The sequence below is a fragment of the Podarcis pityusensis genome (assembly GCF_964106645.2).
Source record: "Podarcis pityusensis genome assembly, chromosome: 4".
NCBI lineage: Eukaryota > Metazoa > Chordata > Lepidosauria > Squamata > Lacertidae > Podarcis > Podarcis pityusensis.
In genome coordinates, this window is record NC_138027.1 from 94174805 (window position 1) to 94193278 (window position 18474).

Below are 18474 nucleotides of genomic sequence, written 5' to 3' on the forward strand. Positions count from 1 at the left end.
CACAATTCAAAGTGTTGGTGCTGACCTCTAAAGCCCTAAATGGTTTTGGCCCTGTATACTTGAAGAGGCGTCTCCATCCTCATCATTTAGCCCAGACACTGAGGTCCAGCTCCGAGGGCCTTCTGGCGGTTCCCTCACTGCATGATTACAGGGAACCAGACAGAGGGTCGTCTTGGCAATGGTGCCCTCCCCGTGGAACGCCCTCCCGTCAGATGTCAAGGACATTAACAACTATCTGAAGGCAGCCCTGTATAGGGAAGTTTTTAATGTTTGGAGTTTTATTGTGTTTGATGTTCTAATTTGCTGGAAGCTGCCCAGAGTGATTGGAGCAACCCAGTCAGATGGGCGGCATATAAACAATAAATTATTGTTGTTGTTATTATCATTATTATTAAGACTAGTAGTAAAGCATGGGAGTTACCTGCCAGATTGCTCAGTGACAAAACAAATGTCAGCTGTTGCACTTTTCTACCTTTTGAATACACAGTCTAGCTCAGAAAAAGCACCACTGGGTATGTGTCCTACATTTAACATGGTCTTACATTTTAATATTGTTCACATAATTTCACATGTTCATAGAGTTAAAATACTTTTATGCAACAAGAAAGACAAATTAAATTTGGAAGCACTGTTATTCTTCAAAATAAATTTGAAAGAAGCTATTAGAAATGATAAATATTTGGCATGAGGGCACTTTCAGGTTTCTATACTGTATTCTTGAGTTCAGAGAAGTCTTTGGTTGTCTACAAAGCTCAATTTCTGTAGAGCAATGGGAGACAGATTTCCTTACCAGATCATTGAGGATACATGATATGACAGTATTTTAAAACAAGCACGTGATCAAGCATAGACTTCTGGGACAGGAAGATACAACTACAAAAAGCAGAAAATACTCCTGAACCAAAATCTGCTGTCTAGGTTGTAAAAAACTATAACCCTGTCAATACAATACATTAATAAATAATTAAAATGAAAAACAGCTGTATGTATTAAAAAGTGCATTATTTAATAAAAATTGCTCCAATTCAATTATTATTTTTATAGAAAAATATTAAAGCTTCAATATTGCACTGGAATGCTGATTAAAAGGCGATAGCCCTTACAGCCCATACTGTAAAATTGTACTCCATTGTCTTTCTTTATATTATTGACAGTTGACATTCCATGAATACAATCCCATTTTGCTGCTTGAGTACAGTTTTTCATTAATGTGATGATCTTGAGGTAGAATGTTTTCCTTCGTTATTATTTTTCTTCAAAACTTTGCCGCAGACTAAATCATACCGATTCTTCAGCAACAGGAAAAGGCTCCAAAGCTTTCTCCGCGTTCTTCCAGTTGTGGAAGTTTTCTTGATACCATTCAACTAGCACAAGAAAAGGAAGATTTCAAAGCATGAATATGTAATAAGCAATCTTACTGTGCTATTCCATGCAGGCTAAAAAAACACACACAAAATCATTAAGTGCAGAGGGTGACAGATTACAGGGTACTAGTTATAATCAAGACAGTGTATTTTTCAGTTTGAAGAAGGTTTCTGTCTCATGATTTTTTTGGCAGCACATTTCAAGGATTCAGGAACCAAAAGGCACAAATAAAAAGTTTTGGTTTATGATGGTTGAAATGTTGTTAACAGGAGAGTAACAATGCCAGACATTTAGGATTAAGCAGGGCATTTGATCGCCCCTAAAGGAAGTCAATTTCATCTCACAGCATATACAGACTTGTTTCTCTGGTTGGAACCAGAGACAAGGTAGAACTCTGCTCTCACAACAAGCCATCCTATCTTCCACTACAGGCCCTTGTGTCTCTTCAGAAGGCACCCCCACTCCTCAAGGTCCACAGGGTTTTAGCACAAGTTGGTGAAATTCAGGCAATACTTGCACGAGCAGAGTTGGCTTTTGCTCACACACAGAAGGCCCTGAATTCCAGGTTAGCTTGTGAACAAATATTTGTCTTATGGAAGTTTAAGTCGAGGTCTGCAGTCCTTTGCCAAGTTTCAAGAGCAGCCTAGGAACTTAATTGGGCACTTAAGCTAATGGTGGAAACCAGTGCTTTTTGGGGGGGCAGGGGTACACATACCCCTAAACATTTTATAAATCTAAGTTTGGCCTCATTGAGGGGCAGTATTTCAATATGGGTAGGAAAATGAGAGTACCCCTAAACCTTTTTTTTTAGAAAAAAAAAGCACCAACGGCAACTAAGCACATACCACGTCCAAACGTAAATGATGTATGTGAAAAGTGCTTATGTGGTCTAGTCTAACAGTTGCCTGGATGCAGATAATTTTTATTCTCATATTTCTTACTGCTTCCCCCACCCCAACACACAGTGCCTACTCTCAAGCTCACAGAAGCAACATTAATTTCCTCTCTTACCATTACAGCCATACCTTGGAAGTCGAACGGAATCCATTCCGGAAGTCCGTTCGACTTCCAAAACGTTTGGAAACCAAAGCGTGGCTTCTCATTGGCTGCAGGAAACTCCTGCAACCAATCAGAAGCCGCAGAAGCCCTGTCGGACATTCGGCTTCCAAAAGAATGTTCGAAAACCAGAACACTCACTTCCGGGTTTCGATCGTTCAGGATCCAACTTGTTCGGAGTTTGGGATCCAAGGTATGACTGTATAAACAAACAAAAATACAATGGGAGGTTCAAAGCCTTTACTTTAAAAAATCTAGCTTTAGCTAATTCAGTAAACAGCTTACTCTCCAAAGTAGCCTATAAAAAACAGCTCTTTTGAAAACAGTGCTGCCCTGCTTTCCTTTCACTCTCATTCCAGATTTAGTATCAATACAACATACTGGTTTTCTTTATTCCTTCATTCCAAGGTACTTTAGGTCTCCAGCCCAAGCTGTGCATTTTTCCAGAATTCATTGGATATCCCAAGTCATTCGTAGGCCTTTAAATAAATGAGAAGAGTGTTATTCCTATGGAGAACTCAAAGTTTCATATAACATGTGTATTAATTACCTTCAAAGGACATTTAGGAGTTCAGCACTTTATTCCTTTGGATTAATCTTTAGGCTGCCCTTCCTTCTCTTCTTAAACATGCATGATTTACACAGAATAGTCTATATTCACAAATATTATGCACTTGCAAGGCACCCAAATAATTTCCAATCTGTGACTCGATTACTGCAATCACAGACCTGAGTGTGAGTAATCATAGCAAAAATCAGTCATGTGGGGCAGAAAAATATACTACCACTAACCTCAAACATGGGAAATTTATTTGGAATATTATGGATGAATACCAGTGAATCTGAGCAGTTGTAATTGCATTTTCAGGCGACTGGCCCTAGCAGGTGCATAGATATATTCATATACATTCTGATTATGAATACCTTTATTTTAGTTTTAATTTATATAACCCATCACAATTCCAGTCACTAAATGGGGCGTGTGTAAATTAAAACCATGTGGAACACATAACACAAACATGCCAAATCAGATCCCAGTCAATTTATATTTTAAAAAAAAACAAATTAGAAAGGAGTATTATGAACATCCTTAAGCCTTAACACCAACAGCATTTTTCAGGAAATGTATCAAAACGCTGAAATGGAGTTTTGAAAGCCCTTGCATATTCAAAACTCCATTTCAAAGTTTACTACGTTTCTGTCCCACTCTTTGTCCAAGGAGCTCTCATCGTATCCTAACAACTCTAGAAGGTTGCTTAGGTTGACAGAGTCGTAAGCTTCATTGGGAGCCAGCATTTGTCCGCAGACAGCTTTCCGGGTCATGTGGCCAGCCTGACTAAACTGCTTCTGGTGCAACGGAACCAGAGCACATGGAAATGCCGTTTACCTTCCCACCACAGCGGTAACTATTTATCTACTTGCGCTGGCGTGCTTTCGAACTGCTAGATTGGCAGGAGCTGGGACAGACCAAAGGAAGCTCATCCCGTTGCAGGGATTCAAACCGCCAACCTTCTGGTCAGCAAGCCCAAGAGGTTCAGTGGTTTAGACCACAGTGCCACCCGCATCCCTTAAACCTCAAGTATTCTTGATTCAAGACTCATATTTTATCTATTACACCACACTGACGACTTCTAATTTCTCATAAAAGAAAACCACTCTTTCTACAACCCTAAATGTATTAAGTGAGACCATAAATCACATAGATGCAGATGAAACATTTTATTGGTACATGTAAAGAAAATGAGATAGATAAGAACAAGTCACATTTAGGACTATTTCAGTAGCTGCATCTAGCAATAAACATCATTCATCATACTTAGAGCAGACCTACTAAAATCAGTTAACTTAGGTCCATTGATTCAATCATTCTGCGTGAATTCAGATGAGGGGATTACTGTATTAGTTTTTCTTATTATATATAACATTTCTTTCCTGATTTCAAAAGTTCCTTTCACACTGAAGTACTTGTTTCATTTTGGAGTGGCGGCTTTCTGATCGATATATCACCATGTTACACTAAATTGATTGATATACCACGTTACACTAAACTGATATACCACCATGTTACACTAAATTTTAAATGGCAGGAAAGGACTGCATGCTGGGATACCACCCCAAAATTTGTCACATGAAATTAAAACGCCAGATTCCTGTGGTTTTCCAAGCTAAAAGAGTTGGATACAGAATTTATCTGTAAAGCAATTAATGCTAAATTCAGCCAGATTTCCATTGTGTGAAAGATCAAATGCAATGCAGAAAATAACAGGAAATGCCAGGAAGACCAAAAAATTGCTGTGTGACCGCAGACCCAATTGAATATCTCTTGTGATGTTTTTGGTTTTTCAAGAAGAAGCTTCATTATATGAAATCTTTAACTGAATTGCTTCAAGGAACTATAAAACAGAAATAAAATATTCCAGTAAAAATACTGGGTAGTTTGGCTCATTACTTTTATATCCAAATCCAAGTAAAGGGTCTTTGTTTAACTGTAGCAATAAGCCATAAGCTACTTTCAAACAGTTAAAAGTCTCAAGCAAGTCACGCGATGGTTGGTAAAACATAAAAGCAGTGTCTACGCCAATATGAAATGCAGTGACTCAGCTTGCATGCAAAGCTACACCAAAGGTTTGTTCTGGGTTCACTGCTCATGGTTTGTCTGAAGTAAGACAAACTGTGAACCTGAGTCCAGACATAATGCTAAGACAATCACTGCCCCCTTTCAAGCTTTGAGGCTTGGGAGTGTGTATTGGTCTAAACCACTGAGCCTCTTGGGCTTGCCGGTCAGAAGGTCGGTGGTTCGAATCCCCGCGACAGGATGAGCCCCCGTTGCTCTGTCCCAGCTCCTGCCAACCTAGCAGTTCAAAAGCACGCCAGTACTAGTACATCCTTGTGCACATTAATTGAAACAAACAATATTGTTTAGTGTACAAAACTCACATATACATACATTAGTAATGGATATGACCTCCGCTATTTTTAAGCAGCATTTGAACACGGTTTGGCATGGAGTCTACTAGTTTCAAACAGTCACTGTTGATTTTTGGATCCCTGTACCACACTTGAATCAGTGCCTGAATGAGCTTCTCCATAGTCATACAGTCTACAGCACGGAGGCGACTTCTGAAAATAGCCCACAAATTCTCAATGTGATTTATGTCTGGGGAATTCTCTGGCCAATCAAGTACTGCTCTGTCATGAATTTCTTCACCACTTTTGATGTGTGACAGAGGGCTAGGTGCTGCTGCAATATCCCAGTACTGTCAGGATACCTCTTCTCCAGCTCTGGAATAACTCTCTTTGGTAGAACCTCAATATATTGTGGCAAGCACATCATTCCTTCTATTGGCTGCAGGCTTCTGACACCATAATGATCAAGTGACTTTTCGTGTTTGTTTTGAATACAGGATTACGAGTAAGACAGAAAACATGCTTTGTTTCAATTAATTTGCACAAGAGTGTAGATAAATAGGTACCACTGTGGCGGGAAGGCGTTTCCGTGCTCTCTGGCTTCCGTCACAGTGTCCCATTGCGCAAGAAGCGGTTTAGTCATCCTGGCCGCATGACCCAGAAAGCTGACTGTGGACAAACGCCGGCTCCCTCGGCCTGAAAGCGAGATGAGCGCCACAACCCCATAGTCACCTTTGACTGGACTTAACCATCCAGGGGTCCTTTAACTTTACCTTTTTACCTTGGGCCCCCAGGACCTAACTCATCTTCCTATCCTGGAGGAGGAAAGGATTGTACAGCAAAGCTCCATGCTTGCTTCTCCATGCCACAGCCCAACCTACAAAGGGTGGGGGGCAGAGGAGCTCAAAATTTGGCTTCGCCGTAACATAAGGAAAACATTCTGTACCACCAAAGAAGAGGACACATAATATTACCCAAATTAAGATGGCATCTGAAATCCTGTGGGATATTTTACAGGACAGGACAGGACAAAATATTTGAAACGAAATAATAAATATCTTACCTGTCTTTAACATAATCCATCCAATATTCTGTCTCTGCTTCAGAACTGGTATTTTTAATCTGTAAATCAGGAGGGTGGGGGAGACCCATTTCAGCAGTGAGAGACTTAACATTTAACAAAATGTTTTTGATTTCTATTGTGTTGTAAGCACAACTACTTCTAATGAACAGATTTCCACAAAAATTTCCATCCTCTGTTTTGTTTAAAACGTAGACGATTCCCAAGTGCTGCTAGTTGTATCTATAAACTACTAAGGAAAACAAGAGACGTAAGTTGTGAGAAACACTCAGGTGGCCGTAAATAAATCTTGCATTTAAGATGCTAAGTGCTAGCTAGTCAGCCCAAATCAAAGCTGTTTATCGTTTGGTGTATGTGACTAACATGGTTACTAAATATATTCTGAGCCATGCAATATTGACCATAATATAAAAGTGTGAAGCTATGCAGATAAGTGGTGAGGATTTGCCCTAGTAGTTTGTATGGAACTGCCTTGAATCACTTAAAGAGAAGAAAAAGAAGAACTGGCGCGTTCTTATATACAGTAGTACCTTGGGTTAAGTACTTAATTCGTTCCGGAGGTCCGTTCTTAACCTGAAACTATTCTTAACCTGAAGCACCACTTTAGCTAATGGGGCCTCCTGCTGCTGCCGCACTGCCGGAGCACGATTTCTGTTCTCATCCTGAAGCAAAGTTCTTAACCTGAAGCACTATTTCTGGGTTAGCGGAGTCTGTAACCTGAAGTGTATGTAACCTGAAGCGTATGTAACCTGAGGTACCACTGTATACTCATTTGTGAGAAAGGGGGAAGAAAAGGCTAAGGAGTAAGCCCTACACAAATCTGGAGTGGAGTCCCTAAGACGATTGAATGGCATCCTGTACGCCTCTTTCTGGCAACTCCTGCAGCCAAGCATATTGCTCTGTAATATATCACTGTATCACTGTAATTGGTGATACCTGAAAGTGTTGGGAAGGGAGACTCTAATGGAATTAATGGGTACATCCATAAACACAACATTTCAGTGAGGAGCCCACCATAGGAAGTCTGCTGTAATTAGGCAAGCCACATTCTTCCCTGGACTGAACTTTGGGGGGGGGGGACTGGTTTGAGCAGAAAATGGATTGGGGGCTGTCACACGAAAGGTGGAGAAAGCTTGTTCTCTCCTCCTCTAGAGGGTAACACCTGAACCAATGGCTTCAAGTTACAAGGAGATTCTGGTGAAACATCAGAAAGAACTTTCTGACGTTAAGAGCTCTTCGACAGTGGAACGGCTTCTCATGGAAAAGGGTTGACCCTTCTTCCTGGAAGGTTTTTAAGCAGAGGTTGGATGACCATCTGCCACGGATTATTTAGCCGAGATTCCTGCATAGCAGGAAGCTGAACTAGATGACCCTCAGATCCCTTCCAACTGTACAATTCTATGATTCTACCCTATCAACCTTCCTCTATGAAAGCCTAACTGATTTCTCTAGCTTCAATAATGAAGGCACTTTTCTTGTCATTGAAGTTTTCCAAGTGTTGTGGGAGGTGATTATTGGCTTGTTTTTGTTTTTATTATGTATTTTGTGTTCTCATTTTGTATTTTATGTTGTGAAACACTATGGGATCTTTGGATGAAGGGCAGCATACAAATTTAATAACAGCAATAATAATAATAGTTACAGTGGTACCTCAGGTTAAGTACTTAATTCGTTCCGGAGGTCCGTTCTTAACCTGAAACTGTTCTTAACCTGAAGCACCACTTTAGCTAATGGGGCCTCCTGCTGCCGCCGCGCTGCCGGAGCACGATTTCTGTTCTCATCCTGAAGCAAAGTTCTTAACCTGAAGCACTATTTTTGGGTTAGCGGAGTCTTTAACCTGAAGCGTATGTAACCTGAAGCATATGTAACCTGAGGTACCACTGTATAGGCAAAAAGAGGTTAAGTCAAATGTTTAAACATATAAGCATGCGAGTGCTAGAAAATAAACAAAAAAACCAAAAGCAGAGAGCCTTCCTGAAATATGATGGAAATGAATTTGTCAACACAGGATCAAAGGCAGAGCAAACAGACCCCACTGGTTAGTAAAATAAAACTTTGCACATGCTCCCCCATTTCCAAATGTATCTGCACACACACATCTTACAGAGTCATTTACTGAAATGTATCAATAGAGTTCATTTGTCCTAGTCAGTATTTATTGCTACTAAGCCACCAATTTCCAACACTGTTTGTTACTCACTAGATGGATTAATTCCTTTGCAAGTTGTGCAATCGACATCTCAAAGCTGGTCCCAATGTTGTAGATTTCCCCTGGCTGCCCCTTCTTCATAACAGTAAGAAATGCTTCGGCTACATCACTGGCATAAAGAAAATTTCTTCTCTGAAGTCCTGAGCCATGAATACAGCTACAAGCAAGTAAGACAGTGCATACATTTAGCATTGCTTTCAAACGCTATTTTAACATTCCAGCCAGGTTTGCAAAATTATAAACTGCTTACAAAGGGCAAAGTATGTGATAACAAAACACAACCTCCATTCATGCTAATTCTTCACAATGGCAATAAATCTGGTGGCACACACAGCAAGTTACAAAGAATTACGGAAAAGTGGCTGTTGCACTGCACCCTGTGTCAGACTTTGCACTACAGAGTGTGTCCTAGCAGTGTTAAAACATATAACAGGTGTAAATCCATGTCAATGAGAAACTACAAGACCAAGAAAACAAATCTTCTTTACCCCAGCATTATACATTCTCTTCAGCAAGGTTTTAAATTAGCGAAAAGCATGAAACAGTGACTCTGCTATGTCCATCTATGACCTCTTGTGGTGGGACAGAGTATTAAGAAACCATATACCTATTGCTGTTGATTAAAAGCAGTTGTGCATGCAGGTTTTGTCCCAGGGCAGTGCGGTCTCAAAACGTGACCCATTTTACTGCCCGGACCGATTTTAGCACGGGGTGTTCAATTTCAAGGGTGCATGTGACTGACTTAGCTTGCCATACACTTATAACAGAAGGGGCAGGGGGACCGAATATGACTGTGATACATACCATTTTCTGTTCTGCTGCAAGCGAGAAATGAACTTTGGAATAACCTAAGAAGCATTAAAAATAGGCAGCAATTGTTAATCCAGGCTACTTAAAGAGAATGATAAACCTTTCCGCTTTTTTGAAATATTTGTGTGTGGACATATTTAATTCTAGCAACGGACAGTAATAGAAACCACCAATCACTTGTAGCAGCGCCTTCTTTTTTCTTTTTTTAAAGGGAAGGGGCTGAAACGACACCCTGCTCCATCTCCTAAACAGCCAATTAAAAGCCAAAATGTTTCAATTATGGGTTCTGCACACACAATTTTGGCTGCTGAATCGGAGAGGTGAACTGGATGGGTAGAACTTAACTGCATGCATGGTTCCTCACCTGGCTGAGATTTACTATTTGCATGGAAGCCTATTTTCACATGCTAGAATCCCTAGCTAGATGAATGGCCAACTCTTAATATTTGACGGCATGCACATTAATAAGCAGTAATTCTACAGAACAGAGACCACGTAATAAATGCTTGGCAAAGTACTGTGACTTGTTAACTGAGGGCTCACAAAGGGTCTGTTTGATAAAAGAAATGCCTTCGTCTCACTTACTTTTTCTGGAAACTGATGGGGTCCATAAACATTGCTGCTTCGCGTGATAACCACTGGAAACTTTAAAGGATATACTATGAGTGTGCCAGCACAAATTCAAGGAGAACAGCCATAAAAAAGCTTGCGATGGCTTAGATCCTAACTCAGGTTCTGCTGGTGGGGGGCATCTCCCCTTCCTCCCACCACCCAGCTGATTTTCCCATGTGAAATCTGCTCTAGGGTGTTAGTATATCCTCCCAAGCAGCATAAGAAGCATGTGAGGGGAGAGACTTCATCAGGCAAGGCCTTCTTTCATCTGCCTTGCCCCACCCGCCAGTCTCTGCTTCTCAGTTTGTATTGTATTATCTTATGCACTGTTATTTGCCGTTGTTTTATTGATTATAGTTTAGAAATTATTTACTGTAATTGTTAAGAGTGGATTTCTGTTTAATTTTTTACATGCTGATATTTAATATTACTCTATAGTATTCTAATGGATTGTTGTACATTACTTTGTTTGATATAAGTTGCTTATTTTAAAGTTATGTTTTATTATCACATTTTTGAATTGGATTAGATTGTTATAAGGTGTACATTCTTTGTTTCTTCAGCTTGTAAACCACCTTGGGTATTGTAAAATAGAAAGACTGTAAAGTGGTGCCTGGGGTTACATACGCTTCAGGTTATATACGCTTCAGTTTACAGACTCCGCTAACCCAGAAATAGTACCTCGGGTTAAGAACTTTGCTTCAGGATGAGAACAGAAATCGTGCTCTGGTGGCGCGGCGGCAGGAGGCCCCATTAGCTAAAGTGGTGCTTCAGGTTTAAGAACGGACCTCCGGAACCAATTAAGTACTTAACCCGAGGTACCACTGTATACAAATTAAAAGTGAAGTGAAATGAAATGAAAAAATCATGTCCTAGCCTCACAGCTCCCTCTGCAAATGAAACAAGCCCACCTGTTTGCAGGGGACTAGTAAAGATACAAACCAATGCCTTCTTCCACAAACAGAAGAAGCAGTAAGTGGTGCACTTTTCACAGCTCTGAAGAATATCAGCTAAGATCAAAATAATACCCTTTTGGGGTAGGACTTTGGGCCCAACTGCATGTTATACAATGTCAAGCCTGGGCTTATCACCACGTACACAAACTAAAAAAATCTTGCTCCTTGACAAGCATACCTATATATCGTGCCACGTGGCCACCAGGCCCACAAGAGTAATCAGTGGTGTTCTATTTTAAAGTATTCCTTGCTTCCAATATGGAGCAGCAGAAAGGGGACTCTGGGACATGCTTCACTTCTCTTAAACCAGGCACCCCCAAACTCGGCCCTCCAGATATTTTGGGACTACAACTCCCGTCATCCGTAACTAACAGGACCAGTGGTCAGAGGTGATGGGAATTGTAGTCCCAAAACATCTGGAGGGCCGAGTTTGGGGATGCCTGTCTTAAAGGCTGGGCTTTGGAGTCAGAGGCTAAACAGATATTCTCGAAAGAGGGAAAAGCCAGACGTTATCAGGAAATTGATACCTGTGGTGCAGCATTTCACAGAAAACCGCAAACAAGCATAGCAAGTTTAGCAGGTTACATATCAAGTTTTTAAATGTTCATTTTTTGTTGTAAGTAAGCCCACGGCAAAAATATAACTACCATATTTTATACTGGAAATCTACTACGTATTTTAAAACTCACTAGTACCAGCATAGCAGGGGTAGCCAATATTGTGTCCTCCAGCTCCCAACAGCCCTAGCCAGCATGGCCAATGGTGAGGAATGATGTGAGTTGTAGTCCCATCGTATCTGGAGGACACAACATTGGCTAGCCCGTTGAACATAATGAAATTGACTTCTGACTAAACGTATATAGTTTGCGGTGGTAACTTCTTTAACCTCAGTGTGGGTTGTTGTGCATTTCTGCTGTGTCCAAAACATGTTTGGGCATATGGACCATGTTCAGAAATCCAAATAATTAATAATAGTACCTAAAATATCAAGTTTCATTTCTGCTTACCTGGTATCTTTCCCAATATGACTGGACAATGCATTCAGCTGCCGCCTTAGAAGCTGCATAAGGATTTGACGGTTTTTTAGATGAGGATTCATCAAATTCCTAGAACAATTTTTTTACATGCCAGACATTCAAAGTCTTAAAAAGAATTTATATTGATTTACAAGCCAGCTTAAAATGACTCTTGTTAATGGTCCGATTCTCACATAATGCTAAACTATGGCTTATTTAACAAACCTCAAATTAACCATGAGCTGTCTGATAAAGCAGCAGAGAACAGCTTGTTCCTCCACTGTTTGGGATTTTTTTAACACTAGCCTTGTGTCTTTGTAGCTTAGTGAGCATCTGGGGTTAAGCAACCAAACAAACTATGGTTAAGGAAGGGTACTAGACTCACACATTAAGAGCAAGTCATTGGTAAAACAAAGCAGGGTTCGTAAGCCAGCGACAAATCACAACTTTATATTCTGGTTTCTTGGTAATAAATAAACCACAGTTATGTCATTTGCCAGTGTTTTCAGGAAACAGTAATTCATGGCTTAATTAGTCTACAAACTAGACTAGTGATTGAGGATAAGCTCGAAAGTAAAAACATTAAGTTACTATTGTAGCAATAATTCATAGAAACGTTGTTCAGTTTGGCTAATGGTTGCACAATACTAAATTCTACATTTATATACCAACAGTAATGTTTAAGATAGTTGTGGAATTGCATGCAAATTGTTACTTTAGACACCTTTCCCGTTTGAGCTAACACAAATAAGCAGTGCAAGCTTGCCAAAAACATGTAGTAAATTAAAAAAAACACCTCCACCACTTTGGAATAAACACAAAATGCTATATACGGAGTGAGAAAAATTAAGAGGTTTTTCTCATAGCTAATAAATTTAAAAAATTTAAAAATAGTCTAGTAGCACCTTAGAGACCAACTAAGTTTGTTCTAGGTGTAGGCTTTCATGTGCATGAAGAGTATCTGAAGAAGTGTGCATGCACACGAAAGCTCATACCTAGAACAAACTTAGTTGGTCTCTAAGGTGCTACTAGACTATTTATTTTTTTAAAAAAAATAATTTTTAATTTTTTAAAATTTATTTCAACTGCGTCAGACCAACAAGGCTACCTACCTGAATCTTTCTCATTGCTAGTTATCTAACATTTTACCCAAATAATACTTCCACTCTCTAATTAGCAGTAGTGCTAAGAAAAATCTACCCCCAGCTAAGCACATAAGGATAAAATACTAACCCATTTACCTAGAAGTAAGCCCTGCTGAATTCAATAGGGCTTACTTCTGAGTAGATGTTGGTTAGGATTGTGCTGCAAGATACCCCAGAGGGCCTGATCCTTTTCCTAGCAGATGCAGCTGAAATCATGGAAAAAGGGAGAGTGATCCTGTCTACCTATATAGTATATGGAAACCACCCTGCCCAAAGTGTTCTCCTAAATTCAACTCTGACTACCTTTGCCAGTAATTAATATTTTACTCTTGCTCCATGACAAGTGAGGTTTCATGTTCCATCCTCTTACTGAAAAAAAAGCATTTACTTGCACAGCAATCCTAAAATACCAAAGTACTAACAAAAACTCTTGCATCCTTTAAAGACAGCAGAATCAACAACGCTTTAGGTCAAATTTGTACCAGCACATTCCTTCTGTGTAAGATGATCATTATCTTTTGGTTATTTTCAAGTGGCCGAACACTGGTGTAAATGTAAAACAATATGCTTACTAAGTTGGAAACAAGAGAGGCTCAGTTCCTAATGTTTGTCTATTTTTATTGGTTGGTCATGGGAAGTAAAGTGGTACTAGTTAAACAAAGCTAACAGTCTCCACTTACTGGTCATTGCAAGATCAAGGCCTGTTTAATTCACCCGAGAGACAAACATGAAGGTAAGAGATGTAAGAAACTCATTTAATTCAAGCTCACCTTGTTGTAGCTTCCCCCATAAACTTCATCAGTACTGACATATATGAACTTCTCCACATTAGACTCATAAGCAGCACCAACCAGAATGCAAGTTCCATAAACGTTGACATAGTTGAATTCAAGCTTATGCCAAAAAGAAAGATCTAAGTTTTGAGACAAAATAAGAAAGAGAAATGTACGTCAAACTTGGTACCAAAAAAAGCCTGAAGGCCATGATCTCTGGGGGACCTTCAGACCTACAACATGAACTCAAGTAAAATAAAAAATGTTGTCTCCATATGCAGTAGAACAAAACTACTCTTAAGAGAGCAATCCTACACACAATAAGCTGGTATAAAGCAAGCCAGTATTAAGCCATGACAAAGTTTCATCCGACCCAAACTCCAACTCAGCAGCGGAGCTACTGCAGGCTGATCCCTAAGGGGCCTAATAATAACAATAACACTTTTACTATTTATACCCCACCCATCTGGCTGGGTTTCCCCAGCCACTCTGAGCAGCTCCTATTAAAGACATTAATCAGGTCCATGGGCCAGATGTTCTGTGCCACTCACAGCAGCAGCATAGTTAACACCTGACGTCAAAAGTTTAAGCAATGATGAATCAAGGGACACAATGGCAAAACAGTAAAACATAGCAATTTATGCACATTGTCACCAGGAGGTTCAGCAAGACAGATGTCCAGCTATGTTAGCAGTGCCAGCATAAGCAGTATCCTCTGCCCCTCGCGCAAAAACTGGAAGCTACTACTAGTAGTAGATTATTGTAGTGACATGCAATGCTCACCTACATGTGTTTGAGCTGCAAAATGTAGCACTATATCAAATTTCTCAGCCTCAAATAATTCTTTTACAAAATTGGGTTCACAGATATCCCCCTATAAAAGATGAAAAGTATAAAATTAGTAGTCAACATCAGCTTTGGTTATGTATGCCCAAAACTCTTCAACTACACCAAATTTTACACCTGTTGCAGAAAGTTTAATATTTTCACTTCACAAAGTTCTGCGGAGGGATGCTCCAATCAGTTCTAACTTCAGTGAACACAGTGAAATATTCAGTAACAAAGAAAAGAAAAAGCTACCAGTTCCATGTCAGTTAACAAGACTTACGCTCAGGTAAGTCTGCACAGGTATGCATCCTTTATATTGTAGGTGGTTTTTAAAATAAAAATGAATTACCCCCCCCCCCAAAAAAAAGATCTAGTTTACCTGGATAAACTTGTAGTTCTGTCTCTCAGAAACTCTCTCAAGATTTTTTAAGCTTGCACAATAGTCCAGCTTAACAGCAAAAAAAGAAAATAACAGAGAAGTTTTATTTCTAGAGTCAAACCTCTGCTCCTCCATTTTTTCTCATAGCACTCTCTTCCAACCCACCTTCTCTGTATCTTGGGACTCATACAAATCAACCCTTTTAATTAAACTCAGGTGTGTCTTGGTATGAAATAAATGAAAATCACATCCACATTTCAATTACAAAAATAATGTCAAGAGAATGAATTCTTAAGAGAGAGAAAAAGTATAATGAAAGCAAATATGTGTTTAATGACAACTGCTTGGTCTGCAGAGTTAATATCTGAAGGAGATATAGAGACTGTATTTTCATTATAAACCCTTCCAAGGAAGAGTTTAATTTTTTATTTACATGGATAAATGTGCAAGACACACAGAACTGGTCAATGAGAAGACCAAAAGCCAGGATTACAAAAAGAAACAGTGTGGAAGTCAGTAACAGTAAGCTGTGAAGGATGATAAGTTTTTTTCCCCCTTCATTAATGACAATGCACTGAACTTCATCGTTTAGAATCTGTTACCAGGTATAATATGTAACATATGAAGAAACCTTAAGTGCTATCTCTCATCTATACTCCGAGTGATCCTTCAATTTATATAAGAACAAGGAGATGTACTGAGGAGGTTTGAATGAATATTTTTATTATACAGAACAAAGCAACTGCTGAACAGGGTTTGGATCTGGTGTAAGCTTAGGCCACCTTAATTTACACTAGCTCACTTTACATCAGCTTCTTCTGCATGAAATTTCTCCCTTAGAACATGACTATTTGGATTAAAGTGGCATAGTTGCAAACATTCAGATCTCATTTACTGTTGTTTATCTCCAGAGCTAAGTAAACAGAGTATTTTGCAAGACACTGGCCTTCCAGATCAAAATTCACCATGGCAGCACATGCTTATGAGTTCCATGGTAATGGCTTATTTTAAAATCAAGACCTGAAATCTTGCATGCAGTCACTGATTGCCTGTCAAGTATATGTTGGCTTGCTAGTTTATGTTTATTTAAGCAAAAGGGTCTTACCTTATCAAGATTAATAATCATATAGTTTGGATGCTTCTCTACGAGGGAAACCACTACATGAGATGCACTGCAGGTTTTGAAGAAAAAACAAAAAATCAACATATTTCAAATTTAAACTGCATTGATTTCAGATGCATTTCCAAAACACGTACACACATGTACCAGTCCCATGCTGCTCCCTTGTTTCTGCTGCTATGGTCAGATTGCTTTTTCTGTCACTAAGTCTGGTACACCGCAAAAGAGTCTTGTGGCAATGTCTCATGAACTGTCTCTCAAGAAATCAGCCTGAACCAAGAAGCAAATCTCAGTGGAAAATATATTCACTTGTGGAGCACTTAGAATATTTGTTTGTAAACTTTTTTCAGAATAATCCAAAATATTGTTTTCTTTAAGAAGCAACTGTGGTTTTCTTTAAGAAACAAAAACATAAAAAGCTTCTAGCAAATAAGCAACTTACCTACCCACCTCCAAATAGTTTGAACTTCCCACCCCTTTATTAGGGGCATCAAGAAATAAGTGACACCCTTTCCAGTCATGCATATTAGGATTTCTTTATTTTTACAGTCATGGAAAACATGACATGGGCCTCATGAATGAATGTCAATGCAGAAGAAGCATAAGACACCTTTCTCTCTTTTCAAACCCGTATTTTCTGAGAAGGTAAGCTTAAGGCCTTTAATCCCTTGCCCCAAATTCACCCCAACCCTGTAAGCGGACACAAGCCAAATCACGAATGGTAGGTAAAGAATGACCCTGCAGCTCACCAGGTAGAGGAATTATACTAAAACCTATTGCTTTCCTCTCTTTTTCTTAAGTAGCAAACACAAGCAAGTTTTTGTTTTTGTTTTGTAAAGAACTTCAATGGAGAAGGATAAGACACCTTTCTTTCCAAGCCCATATTTTCTGAGAAGGAAAGCTTAGTAGGTAAAGAATGACCCTGCAGCTAACCAAGTAGAGGAGTTATACTAAAACCTATTGCTTTCCTCTCTTTTTCTTAAGTAGCAAACACAAGCAAGTTTGTTTTTTCGTTGTAAAGAACTTCAATGAAGAAGAAACATAAGAAACCTTTCTCTCTTTCCAGGCCCATATTTTCTGAGAAGGAAATCTTAATAGGTAAAGAACTACCCTGCAGCTCACCAGGTAGAGGAGTTATACTAAAACCTATTTTTGCAAGCTTTCTTTCTTTCTTTCTTTTTTTAAGGAAGTGGTATTCCGGTAATTTATGCAATCTAAATTTCGCAAGGCTGCTTGAAAGGCACGCTGGCAGAGAAAGCAGGCCAAAAGTTTTTGGTTTTTTAAACACACACACACACACACAAAACTCTAGGCACCTTTACTCAGGAGTAAGCCCACCCCCATCATATTCAATGCGCTTTTTGCTCCTTTCAGGCTTCCTAAAAGCCCCCCCCAAAAAAAAAACCCCAACCCAGGCGGGAATTTACATGAAGCCCGCGCCGCCGGTCACCAAAATCCTCTTGGCGAAGCCCGGGGGGAGCGGGGCGGCCTCGGACCCGGACAACCCCCCAGACATTCTCCCCACAGCTGGAGAGCCTTTCCTTCCTCCCTCTCTCGCCTCCTCCCCGTCGACGCGTCACTTCCGCCACGGCTGTATACGTCACTTCCGCCTGCCCCTGTCACCTACAGCGACCTTTGCACGTGCGCCTCTCTCTGCGTTCGGCGAACGTAGCGCAAGGGGGGCGGTGTCCTGGGCATGCGCACTCGGCCGCTCCCCTCTTTCCAAAACTGGGTGTGATCAAATAAAGTTGTTCCCCCCTCCCAAAAAAAAAAAAAATCATTTTTTCTGTTATGCGGCAGCGGTATTTTTTCTTCTGCCGTAGACCGCCTTGAGCGCGGCTGGCACTGTGCAAAGGCGGCATGCATTCCTCTTCATCCAGACATGAATATCGTAGTCTTTTAAATGTTATCCGTGGGAAAGGGGGGGAGTTTTAGTTTTGTTGTTTTGCTTTAATTGTTTATCTGCGTTTTACCCTGTATTTTATTCTGTGAACCGCCCTTGGATCTCCCATTTAATCAGTGACTCCAGGTAGCTGGGATCACATGTTCAATATATCCTCAAGTTGGCTGACTGGACATTATTACACAACCACGAAGGAAATATATGAAAAGGTCAACTCTGGCAAATTATTTACTCTAATGTGGAGTGTACGTTGCAGCGAGGTCTCCTGGCACCCTTTGCAAATCTTTTTAATTCTGAAACAAAGCAGGTTAGGC

The 18474-nt window shown here is 39.9% G+C and overlaps 1 protein-coding gene across 2 annotated transcripts; it reads right to left on the bottom strand.

Annotated features, from left to right (window-relative positions):
• Nucleotides 1–522: 522 nt before the first annotated feature.
• On the bottom strand, nt 523–17849 carry TGDS (TDP-glucose 4,6-dehydratase). Of its 2 annotated transcripts, XM_081003229.1 has the most exons (12): nt 17685–17848; nt 16243–16309; nt 15138–15206; nt 14714–14804; nt 13928–14070; nt 12004–12102; nt 10014–10073; nt 9423–9466; nt 8610–8775; nt 6392–6450; nt 2803–2900; nt 523–1364 (listed from the first exon to the last, which is right to left on the bottom strand). In XM_081003229.1, the coding sequence occupies exons 1-12, from the start codon at nt 17771–17773 to the stop codon at nt 1279–1281; spliced, it is 1071 nt and encodes a 356-aa protein (XP_080859355.1). In that variant the 5' UTR covers nt 17774–17848; the 3' UTR covers nt 523–1278. The 2 variants fall into 2 exon arrangements, with proteins under 2 accessions (XP_080859355.1, XP_080859356.1); XM_081003230.1 differs by lacking the exons at nt 523–1364; nt 2803–2900 and adding an exon at nt 4124–4814 and having other exon boundaries at nt 17685–17849.
• Between the last annotated feature and the right edge of the window lie 625 nt (nt 17850–18474).